Here is a 23,134-nt window from a genome sequence, read left to right as displayed (position 1 = left end):
TGTGACACGATGTCCTACGTGCTCCTTTTTCTGTCAAATGTTTAGCACACATATGCCATGTATTAAAAAGAGCGTGGCAGGAGGTGAGATGACTTTATATAACACAGCCTAAACATTATTCACATCACACAGACTGTAAGATCTGTATTTAAAATACACTAGGAAATTGGAGTGAAACATCATATCATCTTAAATATAATTTTACTTATGGGTATATATTATATTTATAGTAGCAAGTGGTGAAACAGTCAGCCCTCCTGTAACTGGTTTATAAATGACTAAATGATCTTTTTTTGTATTATGATCCTTGTTTGGGATCTTGATGTTTTTTTGCTCCATTTTGTTAAATTTTATATGTGTGGTTCTTTAATTTATTAACTTACCTTTAACAATTCTTATTTACAAATCTGCTTCCTAGTCTATTTTATTTTGGGGTTTTTAATGTCTTTCCTCGCCTTCATGAAGGGGGACTACTATTCTGCTCTGTGTTTTTGTAGAAGGAACATCCTCTACCAGATGTTGTAGCTCTAGCCTGGAAATACAGACTCAGATCTAGAAAGATTTTGATTTCATGCAGTGCAAATTCGAATTTGATTGGGGCGGGGCATCTGGATTCCCAGGTTACCAATGTTCTAGAATAAAAAATAACTTAAAATCTGGTCTGTACTGCCACCTGCTGGTGTGAAGGTGGAGCAGGTGTGATGTGAGCACAGGTGAAGCTTCTAATCAGACAAAACAAGTTCCCTAAACATCTAACAGTAGTTCCCAGCTGTGCCTGGAAAAACTCTTAAAAATAAGGACTGTGACAGTTTAACTTTAAGTTTTCACATTTAGTTTTCGTCTAAAAGTTTCTTAAAAAAAAAAAAAACACTTAACACATAATATTTGTGATGTAAACAGTGGTGGAATGTAACTTAGTAATTTTACTCAAGTACTGTATTTCAAGGCAAATTTGAGGTTCTTTACATGAGTTTTTCCATTTTAGGCACCTTTATACTTACCTCTACATCTCAGAGGTAAATCTTGTATTTTCACTGCTCTACATTTGTCTGATAGTTTTACCTCTCCTTCCTGTCCAGATGTGTTGATGTTGAGTGTTTGTGATAAACTGAAAGAGGAGGTGTTCCTTTTTGTGTTGAGAGAATCCTCCTCCTTAATTCTAAATTAACTCTTTAAAAACCCTCCTGGATCAGCTGAACAGTCGTCGTCACAAAGCTGAAAACAGGCTGTTTTTTTTTTTTACTTTTTAGAGATTTGTGGTTCTCACAGGACAGCAACACTTCAAATTAAGGATGCTTGATAATATCGACATGTCATCAGAACCAGCCAACATGTTTTTTCTTATTTAGCAGAATGAGTCTCCATCTGCTGGTGGGCCGTCATGATAAGAGTATGTATGTATAATATGATGTTAATGTCACTACAGCAGATGAGGAATGGATATATCAATACTGATATCCAATATTGTGGATCCATAACTTCTCTTAACTTTTATTTTACTGATGTTTTATTTTATTTTACTTATTTTACTCTTTTGTGTGGTTCCTTTTGTCCCATATTGTATGACTTAAACAGCTTTTATGTATTTTTCTTTTATTGTCTTTTATTTTTTTGTTTCGAAAAGTGGTATATGAAAAAAATTTATTATCATTATTATTATTATTATTATTATTATTATTATTATTAGTCTATTAATGTTCTGTGCTTTTGTTCTTGACATAAAAAAAGAAATGAAATAAAGGTAGTTTGTACGATGTGTGTAACATGAAGTCCAATTTTTTTTTTCTTGTGTTGTTCAGATGTTAGTAATGGCGTAAACAGTTTCAGTGTCCAAGAAAACAAAGATTTAACATTAACTTACACAGTTGTAGGTTAGTGAAGTAAAGTGTGCTGTTAGTACTTTTATGTCATGTACGTTAATGGAGCAATAATGTTTCTGTTCTGTGCTGCTGTTCTTGACCTAATGTTTAGTCAAACCAACAGTTCACAACTGAATAAACTGTGCGTGTAACGTTAAGTCCAAATGTATTGTGTTAGTGCGGTGGAGACGTTAACAGCTTCAGTGTCCAAGAAAATGGAGGAAATATTAATGTTAAATTTAAGCTAACCGTCACAGTGTCACCTCTGTAACAAGACAAAGACACATTAAATGTTCAGGACAGACAGAAGCAGCGGAGGACAGAGGACAGCGGACAACAGGACAACAGGGAGACACTGTTTTACTCACTTATCTAAAGTCCTCTCTCCTCTGAGCAGCTGAACAGGTACGGTCCTCTGCACCTGTTACTGCGACGCCATTTTGTTTAAGGAACGTTTCCCGCCAATGCTTCACTTCTTCATGAAATAAAACAGGGCTGGGCGTCATGGAGAACATCACATACCACCATGTTTTTATACGTTATTTCTTTAACAGCATAGTGACAACACTGTAGGGTTGAATGTTGGCGCTTTCACAAAATATTTAAACTAACATTTTTGATAAATAATCATCAGTAATAGAATAGTAATAGAAGTCTGGTTAGGGACTGTTCGTTACTTATGGGGAGACGGAGTGGTGCAAAAAGAGGGAGACATCAAATATTCTTTAAAACACTGAGACAGGACTTATGTTATTTATTATAGTTGAGGGAAGGGGCAATACAGATTTACATGGTTGCATTTTGTTTTTATTTTACTGCAAAATTTTAAAGAAAAGTAATGTTTTTTAAATCAACAAAATGACACCATTATATCACAGCCAGAAACTGTACAGACAGAAATTATCGTTGGATTTTCAAATTTCCAACAGTTCCTGGACACATCATGTGCAATTAATGTTTCTATCAGAAAAAAAAACACATAACCTAATCTGGGCTAAAACGAGTCATTTATCATCTGAATCACTGTATTCTACGTCTCATTTAAAGTTTGGCCAAAAATAAACCTTTTGCACCAAATCAAAGAGTCAAAGAGTAGGTTTTAAAAATCTAATAACTAATTTATAGTTGAGGGAGGGTCCACCAGTCACTCAGGGAGGCTCAAGGAAAAATATCTGTAGCTTCGGGGCGGGTAAATAAAAAAATAAATAAATTAAAATATGAGGCCACGCCCAAGCTACCCCCTCCTGATAGATAAAGAACAGTCTGGTTAATTTGGAAAATTACATCACCGTACTGTAACGCAGCCTTTAAAACCAGGAAAAAACATTAACTATATCATGATATCCCAAATCTATAACCATATCTAGTCTCAGATCACAATATTGATATAATATCAATATACCTACATTATCCCACATTAACCTGAAGAAACTCATTTCAAATTAACCAATAACATTTTGGCTATTTTCTGACACTATGATTCAGTTATGATAATTTTGTTCCTTCAGCAGAATATTGAATTATAGGGCAGATTTTGTTCTCCTGTTGACGACAAACCAAACAAAAATGGAAAACTGGTTTTAAAACAAGAACTCAGATCACATGTAGATTTCATGTATGGACTGCTTAAGAAGAAAATCAGAGTAACAAAATATTATAAACACAAAGCCACATTTATGAAAACTGATTTTAATTATTTTTGTAATGAATTTCACCGACAGCCTGTAAATCCCTGAAATATGAACTTAAAATCTGCAAAAGACCTGCTATGATGTGTAAGATTCTACAAATGAATAGTTTGAGTGTATTAATATTTGAAGACCATTTATATTCATTTATTTTCATTTCAAATTTCACCTTATTTTCTTATTTGTTATTGTTTTATTTTAGACACAACCCCAGAAACACCACCCAAATAATAAAAAATATAACAATAATAATAAAGTCTTTAAAGATATGATGAACAACAACTCTGCAGACAGAACATCATGGTGCCAAAATTAAACTGTTTCCCTGTCAGAAAATAAAACTCAAGTAATTTTTTGTTCATTCGTTTATTTTTGTTGGTTTCAGAGTTTTCACATTTAAATGTCTATAAATTTATAAATCATGGAATCAGCCACTTAAATACCATCATATGTAAGTTTTTAATCAGACAACATAAATTAACCCGGGTTGGTAAAGTTGGTAAAGGTGGTAAAGTGTCAGTCAGACACGTTTCTGTTTCAGGTGTGTTTTATTAAAAATAAAGATTCAAAGAACATGAAAATAAAAGTGACGTTTATAGAGACAACCTCCTCTTATCCAGAGCTGTCCCTCCAGAGGCCTGCAGGGTGGCGGGGTCAGAGGTCAGAGGTCAGAGGTCTCCAGGCTCCTCAGCCACAGCTCCAGGGCGAACTTGGTCCCAGTGCTGACCCGCTCCACATCCGGGCCGCTGGCGGGCGCCCGGCTGACGAACACCTCCAGAGGAAGAGTGGAGTCAGTCAGAGCTCCCTCTGTGGAGACCTGCGACACACTGGAGGCACAGCGGGAGGTCAAAGGTCACAGCAGGAGGTCAAAGAATCAATGTAGTTTGTTTAGTAGTTCAGTACTTTAGTAGTCTACTTCTAATTTAGAGTAGATTTCAAAATTCTGAATATGTATCATCTATCACGATATGGCCTAAATACACTCACCGACCACTTTATTAGGTACACCTGAGCAACTGCTCATTAACTCAAATATCTAATCAGCCAATCAGGTGTCAGCAGCTCATTAACATTTAGTCATGTAGACATGGTGAAGACGAGCTGCTGAAGTTCAAACGGAGCATCAGAATGAGGAAGAAAGGTGATTGAAGTGACTTTGAACGTGGCATGGTTGTTGGTGCCAGACGGGCTGGTCTGAGTATTTACTGGGATTTTCAGCACAACCATTTCTAGGGTTTACAGAGGATGGTCCCAAAAAGAGCAAATATCCAGTGAGCCAAAATGCCTTGTTGATGCCAGAGGTCAGAGGAGAATGGCCAGACTGGTTCAAGATGATAGAAAGGCAACAGGAAGTCAAATAAGCACTGGTTCCAACCAAGGTGTGCAGAAGAGCATCTCTGAAGCAACAACACCTTGTCCAACCTTGAAGCAGATGGGCTACAGCAGCAGAAGACCACACCAGGTGCCACTCCTGTCAGCTAACAACAGGAAACTGAGGCTACAATTCACCAAAACTGGACAATAGAAGATTGGAAAAACCACATTCAGATGGAAGCATGGATCCATCCTGCCTTGTATCAACGCTTCAGGCTGCTGCTGGTGGTGGTGTAATGGTGTGGGGGAGATTTTCTTAGTACCAACTGAGCATGGTTTAAACACCACAGCCTACCTGAGTATTGTTGCTGAGCGTGTCCATCCCTTTATGACCACAGTGTACCCATCTTCTGATGGCTACTTCCAGCAGGATAACGCACCATGTCACAAAGCTCACATCATCTCAAACATGACAATGAGTTCACTGTACTCCAATGGCCTCCACAGTCACCAGATCTCAGTCCAATAGAGCACCTTTGGGATGTGCTGGAACGGGAGATTCTCATCATGGATGTGCAGCCGACAAATCTGCAGCCACTGTGTGATGTCATCATGTCAATATGGACCAACATCTCTGAGGAATGTTTCCAGCACCTTGTTGAATCTATGACACCGAGAATTAAAAAGGGGTCCCACCTGGTACTAGTAAGGTGTCCCTAATAAAGTGGCCGGTAAGTGTATATTGTAACATTATTTAGAGGCCAGCCCTGGTCTCACACCATTCTTATCAAACATAAATAAATATAACATTTATCTTCAGGTTATTCAAATATAGAATCAAAAGAGTGACAAAATAAACAGAATTTAGAGGCCAAATTAAATGTAACTTTTTTCCTCGATATTTAGTCTTTTTTCCTTTAACAAGTTGCAGCTAAATAACGATACGATACAACATAAACACAGAATCTGGTACGACACCAGGTCTACATCTGAACAAAAGGCTGACCTGGAGGACAAGAAGATCAACAGAGGACAATTTGAGCTAACATGAGACCTGATTATATCAACAAATATATATTCTCTGTTTCAGTTTTATTTTCTGTGCAGGATGGAGCTCCAGATTTTAATTCACATCCACAGCTGTGATACCTGATGCTGCTCTGCAGGTCATCCAGTTGAAGCTCTGTCTCCTCTCCATCCACAGCGGACACAACGGCTCTGGCCAGCCGGCTGTCGGCCCACAGACAGGCACTGACCTCAGCAGGAGACGGTCTCAGAAAGGTCTGCAGGGTGGAGACAACCAGAGGTGGAGACACAGCATGAAGCACAACGATACTGACACAGACAGCTGGAGACACTGAATCTGCAGAGTCAGGACGTACCTGTAGCTGCAGGTGAGACAGGGAGGACTGCAGCAGCATGTAGATGACGATGTGATGTCTCTGAGGAAGTCCTCTGGACAGCATGGGAGGATACACTGACTGACAGACAGGAGGACAGACAGACAGACAGACAGACAGGACACAGAGAGGGTTGACTGCGCTGGCTCTGATAACTCTCCTCCTCTTGTTCTCTGTCTTCTCCAGATGTTTCAGATCCAGGACATGATTAGCCTAGCTTAGCACAAAGACTGACAGCAGAGTATGTCCTCCACCTCTGATCTAGTGTTGGTGTGTGTCTTTGTGTCAACTTCCTGTCTGTCTGTGTGTCTGTCTCACCTCCCAGAGTCCCAGTATTTTTGGAGAAAATCCCTCTGGTTCCAGTTTGAGTCCAGTTTCCTCCTTTAACTCCCTGAGGCCTGCGTCCAGCAGCTACACACACAATAATAGGGTTTACTCTGGAGTGAACGACAGTTTGTATTCAGTGAAGAGGAAGAAACACTGAGCAGAGGTCACATCAACTCATGTTCAAGAAGAAAAACATATTTACACTCTCATCCGGCTCCACATGACCACCTGGAAGGAAACACAGTCATGAAACATGAGCGTTAAAAACACAGAAGAGGCAGCGATATCCTGACTTTTATCCCCAAAACACTGGATTTGCCATCATGCACCTGCCCCTTTAACACACATCAGTGAGTGTCAGACCTGGAGGAACCCAGACGTTGGGAAATATACGAAGCTCATTCGCCCGACGTGTCAGCAACACTCTCTGATTGGCTGTCTGAAGGATGATGGCCACGCCCACATCTACTCCACGCTGCTGAACGTCCAATGGGATCGCAGCTGCCTCTGTGACTGACAGGTGTTTGATGGGACAGAAGGCGGGCCTCTAGGAGAGAAGAGGGCAGGTGGATGGTTTGGGTAAATATTAAAGATGGAGGGGTAAATACACAGCTCATAAAACTGAAGGGAACCCTTAATGGTCACAGTGTAACAGGAAGTCAGTTAAACTTCAGTGATCAATCAAGTGATTGTGAATCAGTTTCAGCTGCTTTGGTGCAAATCAAAGTGACAACAGGGCCGTAGAAGGGCATCAACCCAGCAGCAGGACCGCTATTTGCTCCTTTGTGTGAGGAGGAACAGGAGGAGCACTGCCAGAGCCCTACAACATGACCTCCAGCAGGCTACTGGTGTGCATGTTTCTGACCACACTGTCAGAAACAGACTCCATGAGGGTGGCATGAGGGACCCACGTCCTCTAGTGGGACCTGTGCTCACAGCCCAGCACCGTGCAGCTCCATCATTCACCAGAGAACACCAGGACTGGCAGGTCCACCATTGGTGCTCCGTTCTCTTCACAGATGAGAGCAGGTTCACACTGAGCACATGTGACAGGCGTGAAAGAGTCTGGAGACGCCGTGGTGAACGTTATGCTGCCTGTGACATCATCCAGCATGACCGGTTTGGTGGTGGGTCAGTGATGGTCTGGGGAGGCAGATCCTTGGAGGGTCACACAGACCTCCATGTCATAGCCAACGGTACCCTGACTGCTGTTAGGTACCAGGATGAAGTCCCCAGAGTGACCTAAATCCAACACAGCACCTATGGGACATGACGTATCGGTGCATCAAAGGCCGCCAAGTACCACCACAGACTGTCCAGGAGCTCACTGTTGCCCTGATCCAGGTCTGGGAGGAGATCCATCAGACTGAATCCACCAAATAATCAGGAGCGTGCTCAGACGTTGTTTGAATCCAGCTCTCAGTGTGTTGATGATTTTGGTTTCCACTGACTGTTGTTACTTCATTTTGTTCTCAACAAATTATACACTGTACATCAGTAAAGATTTTACACTTAATAATTCGTTCACCAATGTCTGATGTGTGATTTAAGTGTTCCCTTCATTTTTTTAGCAGTGTAGTTTGTGTCTGACCTTCAGAGGTGTCCCTTGTCCTTTGTCTCCTCTGTAGAGAATAAACTGGTTTTTCTCCAGTGAGCAGGTCACCTCCACCTCATCTTCACCACCGTCACTGAAGTGACCCGTTATACTCTGACAACAGGAGAAATATAGATCTATAACTCTCTGACATCATGTTAACATGACAGTATCACGTTCTGTGTGTCGCCAGCTTCTTAAAGGAACAATCCAACATTTTAGGTTAAATGAAAGACGTGTCTGCACTGACCTGAACAAAGTGAGCTCGTTGTGGAGCCGCTCGGTCTTTACAAACATGCACCAGGATTCTCCTCATTTTATCCATGCTGCCACCTCACCTGGCCTCACCTGGATGGGAGGAACAACCAGGAGGTCAGTTTCATCTGTTTGCTCCCACACACTCACCGCTAAAAACATGTTGAGGGTGTTAACCACATTATTTGGTTAGGGCTGGGTAATGCCACTGATTTCCAGAATCGATTCACAAGGTCCTGATTCGATTCAAGGGATATTTCTGTCACAGTATCAGTTTTGCTGAGATACCAAAGTGAATCTCAGAGAGCTGAGGCTGTGAATTGTACCAGGAACCCTCTGATTAAAAACTGACCCCAAACCAACAGAGGGTTGGTTTTAACGGGGTAAATGTGGTGTAAGGGCAGGACATGATCTGAACAGAGAGAATAACCCTGAGGTCAACAAGTCATCTTCATTTTAAACATTAACATCACCAGCCAGTGTAAGAAGGTGGCTAAACATCATACCCAATGGACACATCATCACCACCTGAGGAAAACATCCACTTTGCTATGATTGTCTCACAAAGCTTTTGTTGAACCAACTATGACCAAAGAGACGACTATATATCAATAAGTAAACAAACAAGCAGATATTGCGGAAAGCTCTGAACTGCCTCAAATTAGTGAAAGAAATCAGGTTTTTTAGTACGTTGAAAAACAGTCTTGTAAAACCTCTGGACACTGTAAACTGTAAAGTCCACGGCGCTGACCTGATCTAACAGCTGATTGGTTCAGATGTTGACTCTGACCTGATCTAACAGCTGATTGGTTCAGATGTTGACTCTGACCTGATCTAACAGCTGATTGGTTTAGATGTTTTAGACGTTTTAGATAAACTTTTCACTTTTGAATTTCAGAGATTTAGATTTCATTTGTCTGATTTGAAGGTTTATTCTGTGTACAGAAAACATGTTGTGTGACTGACGGAGTCATTTAGACGTAGTCCACTGTATTGACATCGGACTGTTTTAATTATTGAAGTATTCAGCAACACAGAGTCTCACAGTAAGTGAGATACAAGTCTGAGGCTCCTTTCTCACCTGCCCTGTTTGGTTCAGTTCAATCAAACTCAGGTTCATTTGCCCCCTCAGTGTGGTTTGTTTGTGCAGGTGTGAACACAGCAATCGGATCGTTAATCAATGAATCGATGTATCGTTACAACCCTAACTCAGATGTGCACCAAAACAACTGGACTGAGACCTTCTTGAAGAGGTGGTCTCAGTCCGGTTCCAAAGGAACTCTGGTGCTGTTGGTTTGTGGTGAGAAGGTGTAACTAAGTAAATATTCCTCAAGTATTCAAGTACAAATTTGAGGTACTTCTACTTTGCTTGAGTGTTGTTATGTCCACTGACGCTTTCTACTTCGACACCACTACACTGCAGATGGAGTTATTGTACTTTTTACCTCACTATAGTTAATTTACAAACTAAGATTTTTATGTCCAAACCATGCAAACACACACTAGTGCAGACGAAACCATTAGTCGACTGATTGGAAAATGAATTGGCATAAATTTTGATAACATTTTAATTTATTTTTAATGCAGCAACATTTCATGGTTTCATTGTCTTTGTTGTTTTTATACTGTCACAATGTGGTGACAGTATAAAAACAACAAGGATACAGTCTTTGCTATCCACCTTATTCCAACCCCCCACGATCCTTTGTGCAAATTATGTGAACCAAAACCGACGATTTCCAATGGTAACAGTTTGTTTACAGTTTGTTTACAGTACTCTATTCTTCTTCCCAAGTGCAACTGGGAAATAAAACGTGGAACACACCACCTGTTATAGCTCAAACAGGATTATGTGACCATGCCATCACTGACAGCCGTCTCAAAACATTGTTTTTTTTTACTTTACAACCTGAATTTAGCAGCAGACTTCAGTCATAGTGATATAAAGGCCCTGTCCAAATACCTGCACTTGCGCCCTGAGGTCTTCCCTGAAGTGCACTTGCTGAAAGTGCAGTTAGGGGCGTAAGTGCGCAAGGGACCGACGCTGTTTAAAAAGGAGAAATGGGACAGTTGTGTACGCGTCACTTCCGTTTGGGTCCAGCTGGTCCGTCTCCTAGGAGACGAAACATGGCGTTAGAGGAAATAACGTTGTTCGCAGCACTGCTGCTGCAAATGATAAACAGATACAATCAGCGAATGATGAGGAGGATTAGGAGCCGCAGGAGAAGGCGGCATCTACATCAGATCCAAGTATTGATGCTGATGCCCAACCAACAGGTAAATTAAATTAAATTTTACTCTTGAATTGACCTGTTAATAATGTGTATATTAGCTGCAACGTCTTTTTTTACTCTACCGTTAACGTAGCCTAGATTACCGTTATCCCTATTAAAACGTTTTTTGCTTGGATAAATTTTGATATAAAATAAACTATAAAGACATATGGTAATAAAATAATAATAATTAAAGACACAATCAAAACTGTAAAGTGATGTGGACTGTCATACAAACCTTCAGTCAACTGTAAACTGTATATTATTTCATAATTAATGCCCTGTCATATATTATTAAGTCCACACAGCGTGTTGTTTGACGTTATGTTCCTCTAACGGTTGTTGTCAGTCAGTTAACGGCTCGCGGAAATGTCAGTTACTGTTTGAAGATGGTGAGTTGTACCGGCCAGCTGTGCAGTGTTAGGCCATCACAACACTATGGAGGATTCTGGGTAAAATCCTTCAGCGAAGTGAGGTCTGATGCGCACTTTCGGCAGGGGTGCAGGTTTGCACCCCTTGATAACAACAGAAGACAATTAGGACACCCTACGCACTTGCGCCCCTTAGCGGGAGCGCTCAATTAAGGGGCACAAGGGCGCAAGTGCGGGTATTTGGACAGGGCCAAAGTAGGAGTAAAAGATTCATGTTTTTATATGATATAAAGGAAGTACGGTAAATCAGTGACACATTCTCAGCCCTGATGACTAAATACATATTTCACAGTTTATTTTCTAATGTGGGGTGAGAACGGAGTCAGACGGACCTGTCAGTCTACGTGTCATTCTCTTCTGATAATTCTGATTTAATACTTTTTCACTATGTCTAGTGAAACTCTTGTCGTTTTATTTCTCATATCAACGGTAACCATGGCAACAGGAACAATCCCTTTTTGTTGTGGTCACATGTTCAACACACAGTTGCTGAAAATGTAGCTCAGACTGGTTGTTAGTCATTACAGACACGGACAGTGCAACAGGTGCCAGAGCTCCTCAAAGACATTTTAGAAAATGCTGAGTTAACGTTAGTTAAATATTTGTTAAGAAATAAATCAGTATTTGCTAAACTGAAGGCAAATTACTTTAGAAAAGAGTAGCCACTGAGACTAACCACAGAGTCTATGGGACGAACTAGCTTACTGCTACTTCCTCTATCTCACAGGAAGTTGTACACATAATCATTTCTAGAGTCGTGCCCTCGGGAATAAAGTGGATAGGTGCAATAATAACTGGATTTATATTTTATCATTACTGTTTATCATTTCTGTATTTTACTGCTATTATCACTTGAATCATCGTGTTTCCCTTCTTTCTTTTCTTTCTGCTCTCCCCTGTGTCAGCTGTCAGAGCACTTTGGATCAACTCTGTTTGTGTTTAAGAAGCTATTTAAATAAAGTTGACTATCTGTGCCAGGCTAATATCGGCCGATATCATCGTCAATGGATATATCGGTCGGGCTTTAAAATTATCCTGAGTTGAAGAACAGAAAACAGATGTTTTTAGGATGAGAATAAATTATTATAAGCTAACAACCTGATGACTAATATTACATCTTCAGCGCAAAGTGTTTATGATACTTTTTACTGATTTAATGACAGTTTATTGGTTAAATTCATCAGCAGTTCATTATTCAGTCACTCGGTGTGTTTACGTGAATCATACAGGAGCAGTTAACGTGTAAAGACTGACGTTAACTAACTAACTAACTAACTGACTAACTAATACAAGTTTTCTCAGTCAACAGACCGTCACCAAACCTCAGCAGCTGACTAACTGTAACGTTAGCTAACATTAACCCGTGTTAAAGCTTCATTCAGCGGGAATAAAAAGCTCCGGACACAACAACACTCTGTATTTAACCTCCACAGATTTTACTGAGCAGGTTTCATTTATATAATTTAGATTAACAGCGTCACAAACTGAGCACAAAGAGTAGAAACCTACTGACACACAGGAAACAGCAGCTAGCGTCCTTTAGCTCATCTCTGCCGGGTTCTACATCCGGTTACAGATTTCAAAATAAAAGCCAGCAGCTCTCAGGGACAATCCTGTTTGTTTTTCTTTTGTTGTTTTGTTTTTGATCGTTTGTTTTGTGTTTTTTTGTTTTGTAATAATTGAATTAATTTATTAATTGCTGGTTCATCATCTCAAATATAATCCAGGGTGCTGGGAATATGTGGTGTCACTTTATTATTATTTATTTATTACTTCCTGACATTTCTAAACTCCTCTATTCACCAATAACTGGGAAAATAACCTTTAACTGCAGCATTAGACTGATTACTCCATAAACAGATGATATGACGCTCTTCTCCTCCTCTAAGATAATCCAACAACTGCTGATTAAACAGCATCATCACTACACAGGTGTGTCTCTGGATGGTCACAATAAAAGCTCACTCTAAAATGTGATGTTTGATCACACAACACAACCACACAGGTATCACAAGTTTTGAGGGAGCGTGTTGTTGGCGTGCTGACTGCAGGAGCATCCACCAGAGCTGTTTCCTGTCAACTGAGTGTTCATTTCATGACTATAAGTCGTCTCCAGTGTCGTTTCTGTAAAGCTGTGAGACAGGTGCTGTCAGAGGCCCCTGAACAGAGCCTCCACATATAAATAGTTTTCTTTGGCTGAACTGTAAAAACAGCAGTTTGAGTCAATAAAGATATTCAGTTTAACCATTAACTGAAGATTCTGACAAACAAAAGACGATCACAATTGTTGATTTTCTGTTGATCAATAAAATAAACTTTGAGTGACAACAAACAAAGCTGAAAAACAAATATTCAATTTATTGAATAAATCATTGTAAACAGAGAGAAACGCTTAAGGAACAAAAACAGCCTCTCACAGTGCAAACGTCGTCTCATCTTCAAACTCAGTGGCTCTAGTTTTGGGGAATATTCACACATTTTCATCAGGTAACAATAAAACTGTCAACACATGATTTTTATTCAGTTTGTTGGGATAAAAAATGTTTTAGTGTGGTTTGGTTATTTAGTAAAGTGCTCACAGTTTGGGATCGGAAACTTTCAGATGTAAACACAACATTAAAGTGTACACAAGTCCCTTTATATGTTTGTGTTTGTTGGTCAAAATGTGTTTGATCAATGTTGTGCGTTAAAGACATCTCCCCAGTACCGCAGCTAATGCTTTAGTGATGAGACATAATGATAGTGGTGACTTTACAAGCCTGACTGTAGCTTTATTTTGATTTATTTTCACCTGATTTAATAAAAATGAATGTATGACAGATACATGCACAGTGACATGAAGGTTATTTTCAACTCTTGTAAATTCACACACCTTCTGAGCAGCTACTGAACAGCAGCTGTAAATACGCCCCGTTGAGATACTGGCTCAAAGTCACCAAACTCCCTTTAAAAATGTGCCCATTTAATTTTTCCTTTCTCTGGACAAACACCAGATCACCTGTAAAAATCTTTCAGCGAGTCAGTTTTTACTTTTAGTGTCTTCTGCTGAATTCAGCATCAAAATATCACAAATTAAGTTTCAGTTATTTGAACAAACGTCCGTCTTCACGATCTGATTCCTGCTGTTTGGAAACATCAGTTTGTTGAGGGCTGACTGTGTGAGTTACAACTCCTGACATAAACACAAAGTAGAGTCTGTACCATCTGCTCCACATTTAAACACAGTCAAAACTTTAGGATATTAACCCTTAGATGTCCCAGAATGCAGCGTAACATAGTGAATATTGTGACCCCTGTCAAAGTGACACAGCAGCAGAAAAAACGATGAAGAGCAGAAAAGAGACAAACAGCTGATTATCAATTACAGCGACAGCAGAGTCACAGTATGATGGGACTCTGTCGGAGGGTTACTGTAGCAGTATTAGTGGTATTCAGAGGTTTTGTCCTCCTCTCTCAGGGTGAGTTTGGAGGAGGTGTAGATATGTCCTCTCCACTGCCCAACAAGGCGTCGTCGCTGCCGAGCCCTGACGCTGCACCGGACAGCAGAGCCCTGTCGTCCTCAACCTCCACCTGGAGGTCAAACAAAAACTCATCATCATCATCAGATGTTAAACTGCTCAGTGGTGGTCGCTCCCATTCAGTGAGAGACAGATTAAAAACATCCATTCATACATTTTCTGTGACCTCTCATCCTGTTGGGGCTCGTCAGAGGGGGTGCAGTGCAGTCCCCCCAAAAAGATTCATGAAATCCTTCTAATGTCTTCACATTTTTAAGACTTTTGAAAGCTTGATTTAAGACATTTTAATTCTAAGGAAGTCTTATTTTTAGATCAATGATTCACTTCCTTTTAAGAGTTTTTAAGGATCAGAGGGAACCCTGAGCTGAATGGTCTCTTCCTTTCACAGAGAGAAGAAATGTTAACATCCGCCATGTTTTTTCACGACGTGCACATTTCTGCAGTAAAATGAAGGAAAATCAGCGGCTGTCCGGAAAGTCGAAACAACACATGTAAAGTCGCTGTACACTAAAATGTCTCACCATGAATGGGACGTAGTGGTTGCGGCGCATGAGGGCTCTGGTGGAGAAAACACAGGTGGTGATGGTGACACAAACCTGGAGGACGAGCAGCACCAGGAGGAGGCCGAGAGGTCCGAACACACTTACCTGAAACATCCAGAAACAAACACAGACTCATCATGTTTTTATTTCATTGTTACATGAGTCGATGCGACGTCACTCAGAGAAACAAGGGAACCTTTAAACAGCGCAGTTTGTGTTTCATCTGAAATCTGTACCGAACAAACATTTAAACTTGTTTTTGCTCTCATTTTTTCACAGGTTTAAGTTGAAGATCTAAAACTTTTTCTACACTTCACTTCTGTTAATCTAAAATGTGTTTTTCAGCCCTGTGGAGAAACTAATAATAACAATAATAATAATGATGATGTTAAAACATGGAGCTGAGGTCACAGTGATACACTTACATCCACCATGTCCACTTTATTGATGCAGTCATGCAGTTGTTGATCTGTGGGCATGAAGCCTTCGCGGGTGACTGAAAGACACAAGACTTCAGAGACGGAGCGAGAAGCCAGCAGCCAGGAGACGTAGGCCACGCCCAGCAGGCCGAGCAGGACGCTGATCCCGTTCCACACTAGACACACCCAGACCTGAACCCAGAGCACACACACAATCTTTCTAATCCTTCTTGAATCTTACAACTTTTGATTCAATTCAATTTCATTTATAAAGCCAAATATCATAAATCACAGTTTGCCACAGTTTGAAGAGTCATAAAATCGTGTCATGACCTGACCATGATACTCTACATGTTGGTCCACACCAATCATCCCCGGGCGTCTTTCACAACATGTGTGATGTCATCGGGTTATTTTTGTCCTATATCTATTACTTTTACTATTATTTCAGTCACTGTGTCTGTTCATGTTCCAGCTGAACTGTTACTGTAGTAACAGTCACTGAATCCTCCACAGGAAGTTACTGCAAAAGTTTCACAATAAAAGCCTTTTTAGAAAATGAAGGGATTCTCTCAAGTGAACTTATAAGGGGCTTTTAATTTGAAACAGATACAGGAAGTGTTGAGTTTGAAATGACCGCATGATGCATTCAATTTAATGGGACTCAAACTAAAACCAGAATGAGAAATGAGGGTGTGTGTTTGAGATGCAGCTGGTAGCCTCTGCAGCTGTGCTGAGTAAAGGCCCAGACACTATCTGTGAGTTTGATTCCTTTATATCCTCCATTATGAAGAAAGAACATTCTTTGCTAGCTTGATGCTAATGGCAGTACTCAGCGGGTTGATAAAGTGCCTCTGCTGTTTCCTTTTTACTCTGTGTGCTAACGTCCCTACAGGAAATATCTGAAAGGCTGCGCTGTTGTTGTCGCACAGTTTCCACGGCAGCAGATCGCTCTGTGTTCCTATTGGTCAAAGTGACGGCTGTGACGGGAGAAGTCATGGAAGACAGAAAGAAAATCAAACACGCTAGACTTTCTGTCGGGACATTGTGAGGCGTCCCAGATGTGGCGTCGGTTGTCGTCTACTATGACACACTACAGGAGATAAGACAATAGATGATCTCATACAACACTCATTGTCGTTCATGATCAAAGCCAACAATGTACGACGCCACGTCGGGCTATAATCGGGCTGATTTCATGTAGTGTGTACCCAGCATTCAACATATTTGAGATGTGCTTCTGGAAGTTAAGATCAGCGTCTAAAATCACACCCATGTTTTTGACATGCTGACATGGTTTTACAGACAGGAGAGTTAACAGAGATTACATTTCATTCCTCAAAGTCTTTGGTCCAACTGACAGAATCTCTGTTTTGCTGTGATCAAGCTGAAAAAAATTCTTCACCATCCAAGTCCAAATTAAACAACAAAGGACCTAGAACTGACCCCTGAGGGACTCCACATGGAACCAACCTCATCAGATTTACAATTACTGACAGACACAGAGAACGATCTTCCTGAGAGTAATGAAGGAAACCACTTTAGAACAGTGACTTAAAGGCCGACACAGTGTTCAAGGCACTGAAGAGGAATAACACGGTCCACAGTGTCAAGTGCTGCACCGAGGTCGAGGAGTACCAGACCAAAAACATTGTGACTGTCAGTGCAAGATCATTAACAACTCTGACCGGGGATGACCAACTCTGAGGAGGATCCAGGACAGATGGTCCTTTAAACTTTCACTCCTCTCAGCAGACTTTCAGACTGCACATCATTTTAATTCAAACAGGTTCATCATCTTATCTGTGACGAGATGACGAGTAACAGCTCACCCGTCGGGCTGAAGTCCGTTTCCCCGCAGCCATGGACAGAGAGCCGGAGACCATGAACTGAACGACAGCACAGAGAAAAGTTTAATTATATTTTCAGACCAGGTTCTGACAGTTATTGATCAGTGATCGAAGGGAGAGTAAAGTCTGCGTACAGTGACGGCGAGGCAGAATGGAGCGTGGAGCATCAGGAACGGTGAGAAGATGGCAGTCAGACTGAAGAGGATACACAGCAGGCCGATGAAGATCTGAACTACCTGAAAACACACACAGTTCTCTGTTAACACACAAACACACACACACACACACTGTCACTGTTGTGGATGAAGAACTCAGATCAGCTTTAGTATAAGTAAAAATACTCAGTGTCCTGCGTTCAGAATTCTGCAACTCTCTAAAAAGCTTTGAACAGATCAGACAGAAAGGTCTCTCTGACAGACAGGTCCCTCTGACAGAAAGGTCTCTCTGACAGACAGGTCCCTCTGACAGACAGGTCCCTCTGACAGAAAGGTCTCTCTGACAGAAAGGTCTCTCTGACAGACAGGTCCCTCTGACAGAAAGGTCTCTCTGACAGAAAGGTCTCTCTGACAGAAAGCCCCGAAGGCTAAGTTTATCCCATGTGCTGTTTCCTGTGTGTTAGTGGAGTCCGTTTAAAGACTTCTTTATTGTTCTGTGTCTCTGCTGCAGCGCCACCTGCTGACTAACTCAGATAACTAACTTCCTGTTGTTGTAACCAGCATGCACCTGTCTCTGTAACCCCACCAGTCTACCCCCCACCCCCCACCTCCACCTGACGTCACTACAGAGAGAAGACAGAGGAACAAACTGTGAACTGCTTTGGATCAGTTCATGTCAGCGTCTCACCCCGAGGCCGTTCGGCTGTCCCCGCAGGAAGATGGCTGACATGTCGTCCACCTTGGCTGGGTGGGCAGTGGGTGTGTTTTTTTTTACTGGGGGCGGGGCCTGTACTGTGGCACTGGCTGGGGTGGTGGCGGCGGAGGCGGGAGGAGAACTCTGGAGAGGGATGCCGCCTTCATCCTGAGGGATGACCTGAGTGACGATCACCACTCCACCGACCTTGGTGATGGACGTGGACGTCATGGTAGAGGTCAGAGGTCACAAGAGGTCAGAGGGCGCAGACTGTGTCCAGAAGAACAGAGAGAGAAGAGAGAGATCAACTACAAGTCCCAGGGTGCACTGCTGTGAGAGCTGTCCAATCAGAGAGCTTCAGACTCTGATGGAGAAGTCGATCAGTAGAAACAAAAACGAGAGACATTTTATTTCTGTGGGTCACTTTTAGATTTGAGATCAGTTCAGGTTTGTCACAGAAAGAACAATAAACAAAGAACAGTTGCATCAAGCAAATACACTGGAGTCACCGCCCTGTGGTTTATGACTGGAGTTATGGCCCAAAACAAATTTTGTGAGGTCACAGTGACCTTTGACCTTCAACCACAAAACTCTAGTCAGTTTATTCTTCAGTCCAAGTGGACGTTTGTGTCAAATTTAATGAAATTCTCTTTAGGTGTTCTTGAGATGTTCATGAGAATGAGACAGATCCAAGGTCACACTGACCTTGACATTTAACCACTGTTAGCCAATCAGGTCATTGTTGAGTGAATGTTTGTACCAAATATGAAGACATTCTTGAGATATTGCTTTCATAAGAATGAGATGGATTCAATGTCACAGCGACCTTGACCTCTGACCTTTGACCAGCAAAAAGCTAATCAGTTCATCCTCAAGTCCAAGTCAACCTGTGAAATTCCCTCAAGGAGTTCTTGAGATATCGCGATTATGAGAATAAGACAGATGAGGTCACAGTGACCTTTGACCTTTGACAACCAAAACCTTATCAGTTCATCTTGAGTCCAGGTCGACGTTTGTGCCAAATTTGAATACATTCCCTTAACAAAACATACAGAGCACACAGACATGGCTCCAGGTCCCCTCCCATTTAATTCTTCACTGCTCTCCTGCTCTTGTCTCACAATTACGCACCTGGCTGGAAAGGGGGCGGGGCTATGCACGTTTGTATCTCGACAACGATTGGTTATCTGGCTTTTTGATGTAGAGACAGGATTAATCTCTTACTGGGTTGTATTGCAGAATTGCAGTACTGAACCACTTCACTTTTGTCACAGCTTTTGATTTACAACCCAGAGTTTAAAACAAACTCAATCTAAAGTCATTTTCACCACGTGGGACCTTTAAAGGTTCTGTATAGAGATGCACAATAATATCGGCACATCATCAGTATCGGCTGATATCAGCTTTAAAATGAACCATCAGAAACAGCCAACGTGCAATGACTGAATATCACAGACACTGAACAGTATTTCATGTCTCTATCTGCTGGTGGGCCGTCATGATGAGAGTATGTATGTATAATATGATGTTAATTCACTACAGAAGAGACTTGATCACTAAAATTAGGTGGAGGAAAAAGTGGATATATAGGTATCGGTTATCGGTTACATATCAGCATATCGGCAAGAATCTAATATGGTGCATCACTAATTTTATGGTATAAAACTTGAGTAAATGAAGTGGTGACATGTTCGACCGCTGCACATCACACCGTATCAGTATTGAACTGATGGACCATCAGCTCTGCAGGGTCTCTGTTACAAGAAGAAACTGTTCATGCAATGAAACATGCTGTCATCAGAATTCACCCACAAAATCAACACATGACGTCATTCTCTTGCTTTTTGACCCTGTGAACAAACAAACCCACTGCACAGTATTTAACCGCACAGATATTACAGATGACATTTAAGTCAAACAGCTACAGCTGAAATACAGTTTACAGTTACAGTTTTCACATCATGTCAAATCAAACTGAGCCGCCCTGCTTTAACACCCACGTAAATACTCCCATTAGGAAGCTGTTGCTGGGATTAAAATCCTTCCACTGATTTAAATATTCTCATTATATTATAATACATGCGCCGAATTCATCCGAAGAGCCTCTGGATTCTTGTGAGCTCTTAAAACTTTCTCCAGCAGGTTTCCACTTCTCCTGGTGAGCTCAGATATGTTAAATTCACTAAATCTTAAATGGAGTCTGGTGTGGAGATCTCCACCGCACAAACAGGAAGTGCTAATTCTCAGGAATTATTGGGTTGTTTTTTTTTTTTTACTTTACAGTTGAATGTTGTTGTGTCTTTAACATCACACAGCTGTTTTAAAGGAGACTTTACATCTGTATTAATTCTGATATTAAAATAACAGCAGGACAAACAGGCCGCTGCAGCGAGCCGTGATTGTTCGCTAACATTAACGATGAATCAGGAAATGTTTGTGACGCATCAGATCAAATTATTCTCACGGCCGAAAGTAAAACTATAACCTTAAATATCTTTAAATGTGACTGTCTGATGAAATCAAAGGAGTTTACCTGCAGGTGAGTTCGTAGTTTTCAGGCGGAGATGTGGAAGTTTTTCTGAAATGAACTTGAATGAACTTTTCTGACCAGGCTGATATGATGCTGCCTTCAGGGGCTCAGTGTAAACTCGGAAATCTGACAAACCTCCCAAACACGTTACTTTCGAGCGGAAAACAGCAGCAACAACAAAAAGATATCACAGCAAACAAACAAAAAGATTACTTTTATTTTGTCTACATAAAACAACACAATTACTAGATTGACTGTTTATCATTTGAGCAATAAAAACAAATAATATTAACAGAAAAATACACTTTATCTACACAGAAAAGACACATAACTTATCAGAATCAAAAATAAAAACTGTGATCTGTTACAGGCACTCTGATGTCAGGCAGAGAGAATTATACAACTAAGAGAACTATAGAAACAAGAAGTCTGTAAAAACTTAGGTTAAAAAAAGCATTATTCTTCAATTTTCACTCCACTATGTAAAATATTTAATAATTTAAAATATGTGTAATATGTTGGGTATGTAAATGTGTAAAAAATATATATGTGCCGTATGCTACATTACTATGTATAAAAGTAGCGTGTACAAACAAACAGCATTATGCTACAATGTATTTGTAATAAAAATAAGAATACGAATTACACATAATATGTGTGTCAGTATTAAATATTGCTGAGAATGACTCAGGACACTGACAGATGTTGCACAGCTGAATAAGTGCGCAGAGTGTTACTGTGATTATTGCACCAGTTGTTGTAAAGTTAAGACAGTGTTACAGAGAATTATTGTACCTTTCAGTTCCTGTTGTACAGCTGCAGTATGATATCTGTTAATGTTCTGTTTCTCACCATTAAAACTCATCATTGTAATGTTTGATTAATTTTCCCCCAGGTCGTATTTAACAAGGAAATTCTACATAAAATGTGACGTGGTCAAACTGTGATTTAGGTTTGGTCTTCTTGTAAGCCTGCACAGGTTTCTGCCCTCACATTCACTTTTTCATTTTTTTTATTCCATTTTGTTTTGTATTTATGTTTGTGAAACAAATATAAACAAATAAATAAAATAAACTGTGATTCCGAGCTTCAAACTGCTACTTGCAATTAAAAAAAATTGGAAGTGGGACTCTGGGATTGTGATTTCTCCGATTACACATGAAGGCATCATATGAATCAACCACCATCATCACTTCCAAGAATCCAACTTCTCTGTTTACTGACACATCTGAAACCAACTGCTCTTCATTTATTTAACCCTTTATGATCTGGATCGACTTCCGGTTGAAAGACAACGAAACAGATCTGATGTTCTGATGCTTCTCTGAACCACTGACACAAACACACTCTCTGCCTTCCTGTTTTCATTTCAGGTTTCTGCCATATGGCCCAGTATTTTTGATTATATATGTATTATCTTACATTCTTTATGGACTTCCTGCCAAACTATTCTTACATGAGTCGGAAGATGATTTATAACACTCTTATTATACATTTTTATTGGTTGTGTGAGAGCTTCATGTTTCCTGCTGCGTTCAGGCGCCTTTCACAAAAATCTTTTAAACTTCAGCAAACTGGTTTCATTTATTTACATAATGATAAAAAGCAAAAAGCAACTTGGAAAAAAAACGTCACGCATAAACTGCAAGAAATCAGCAAAAGGTGACAAGAAACATGCAAATGTATATTTATATTTATAATTATTATTAATTTATATTTAAAATTATGTTACAGATTTTTTCCTGTTAATTTTCAGCACTTTTTTCAGGTCATTTCTGTTTGTTTTTATTTTTCACTTTTCTTTTTGTTTTGATTTTCGGGTAAAAAAAAAAATGTAACATTTTACTGATTGTTGGGTCGTTTCTTGTGAAGCTGCTCGTTGTCTTCCTGTTTTTGAAAGAAACCAAACCAACATGTTCAGTTTCAAATGGTTAAAGAAACACTGTGACACAAAACTGCTCTGCTGTTAATAATAATAATAATAATAATAATAATAATAATTTATAAATTGAATATGTTTGATACTCTATATAATAACGTTTTTTAAAGTTATGACAAAATCTATTTTATTTCTCATGGTTGCCCCCTATTTATAAATAATTTCATAATTCAACTTGTTAAATATTTAAATTAAAAGGTAAATAACACACATTAGAAATATTCAGGTTTGTTGTTTCTGTATTATATTTATTCCATCAGCAGGTGGCAGCGTGTCCTCTCATATCAAACATGTTTTATATATGTGTGTGTGTGTGTGTGTGTGTGTGTTGGAAAACCTTCATTGT

The 23,134-nt window shown here is 40.2% G+C and overlaps 2 protein-coding genes across 4 annotated transcripts; both read right to left on the bottom strand.

Moving 5' to 3' along the window:
• Nucleotides 1-3,987: 3,987 nt before the first annotated feature.
• Nucleotides 3,988-12,705, bottom strand: nudt17 (nudix (nucleoside diphosphate linked moiety X)-type motif 17). Of its 3 annotated transcripts, none has more exons than XM_033640032.2 (9): nt 12,651-12,705; nt 8,433-8,530; nt 8,180-8,296; nt 6,952-7,135; nt 6,791-6,816; nt 6,580-6,672; nt 6,244-6,342; nt 6,011-6,144; nt 3,988-4,374 (listed from the first exon to the last, which is right to left on the bottom strand). In XM_033640032.2, exons 2-9 carry the CDS (start codon nt 8,505-8,507, stop codon nt 4,209-4,211), a joined length of 894 nt encoding a protein of 297 aa, XP_033495923.1. In that variant the 5' UTR covers nt 8,508-8,530; nt 12,651-12,705; the 3' UTR covers nt 3,988-4,208. The 3 variants fall into 3 exon arrangements, with proteins under 3 accessions (XP_033495923.1, XP_033495926.1, XP_033495924.1); XM_033640035.2 differs by having other exon boundaries at nt 12,655-12,697; XM_033640033.2 differs by having other exon boundaries at nt 8,433-8,589; nt 12,651-12,678.
• A 774-nt stretch (nt 12,706-13,479) lies between these two features.
• LOC117265393 (uncharacterized) lies at nt 13,480-20,960 on the bottom strand. Its single transcript, XM_033639860.2, has 7 exons — nt 20,853-20,960; nt 18,314-18,589; nt 17,605-17,706; nt 17,453-17,509; nt 15,627-15,812; nt 15,181-15,306; nt 13,480-14,711 (listed from the first exon to the last, which is right to left on the bottom strand). The coding sequence occupies exons 2-7, from the start codon at nt 18,548-18,550 to the stop codon at nt 14,595-14,597; spliced, it is 825 nt and encodes a 274-aa protein (XP_033495751.2). The 5' UTR covers nt 18,551-18,589; nt 20,853-20,960; the 3' UTR covers nt 13,480-14,594.
• Nucleotides 20,961-23,134: the final 2,174 nt, after the last annotated feature.

The sequence above is a fragment of the Epinephelus lanceolatus genome, chromosome 10 (genome assembly GCF_041903045.1).
Source record: "Epinephelus lanceolatus isolate andai-2023 chromosome 10, ASM4190304v1, whole genome shotgun sequence".
In the NCBI taxonomy this organism is placed as follows: Eukaryota; Metazoa; Chordata; class Actinopteri; order Perciformes; family Serranidae; genus Epinephelus; species Epinephelus lanceolatus.
Note: the sequence above shows the minus strand (reverse complement) of the source record. Positions and strands in the feature narration are given on the sequence as shown.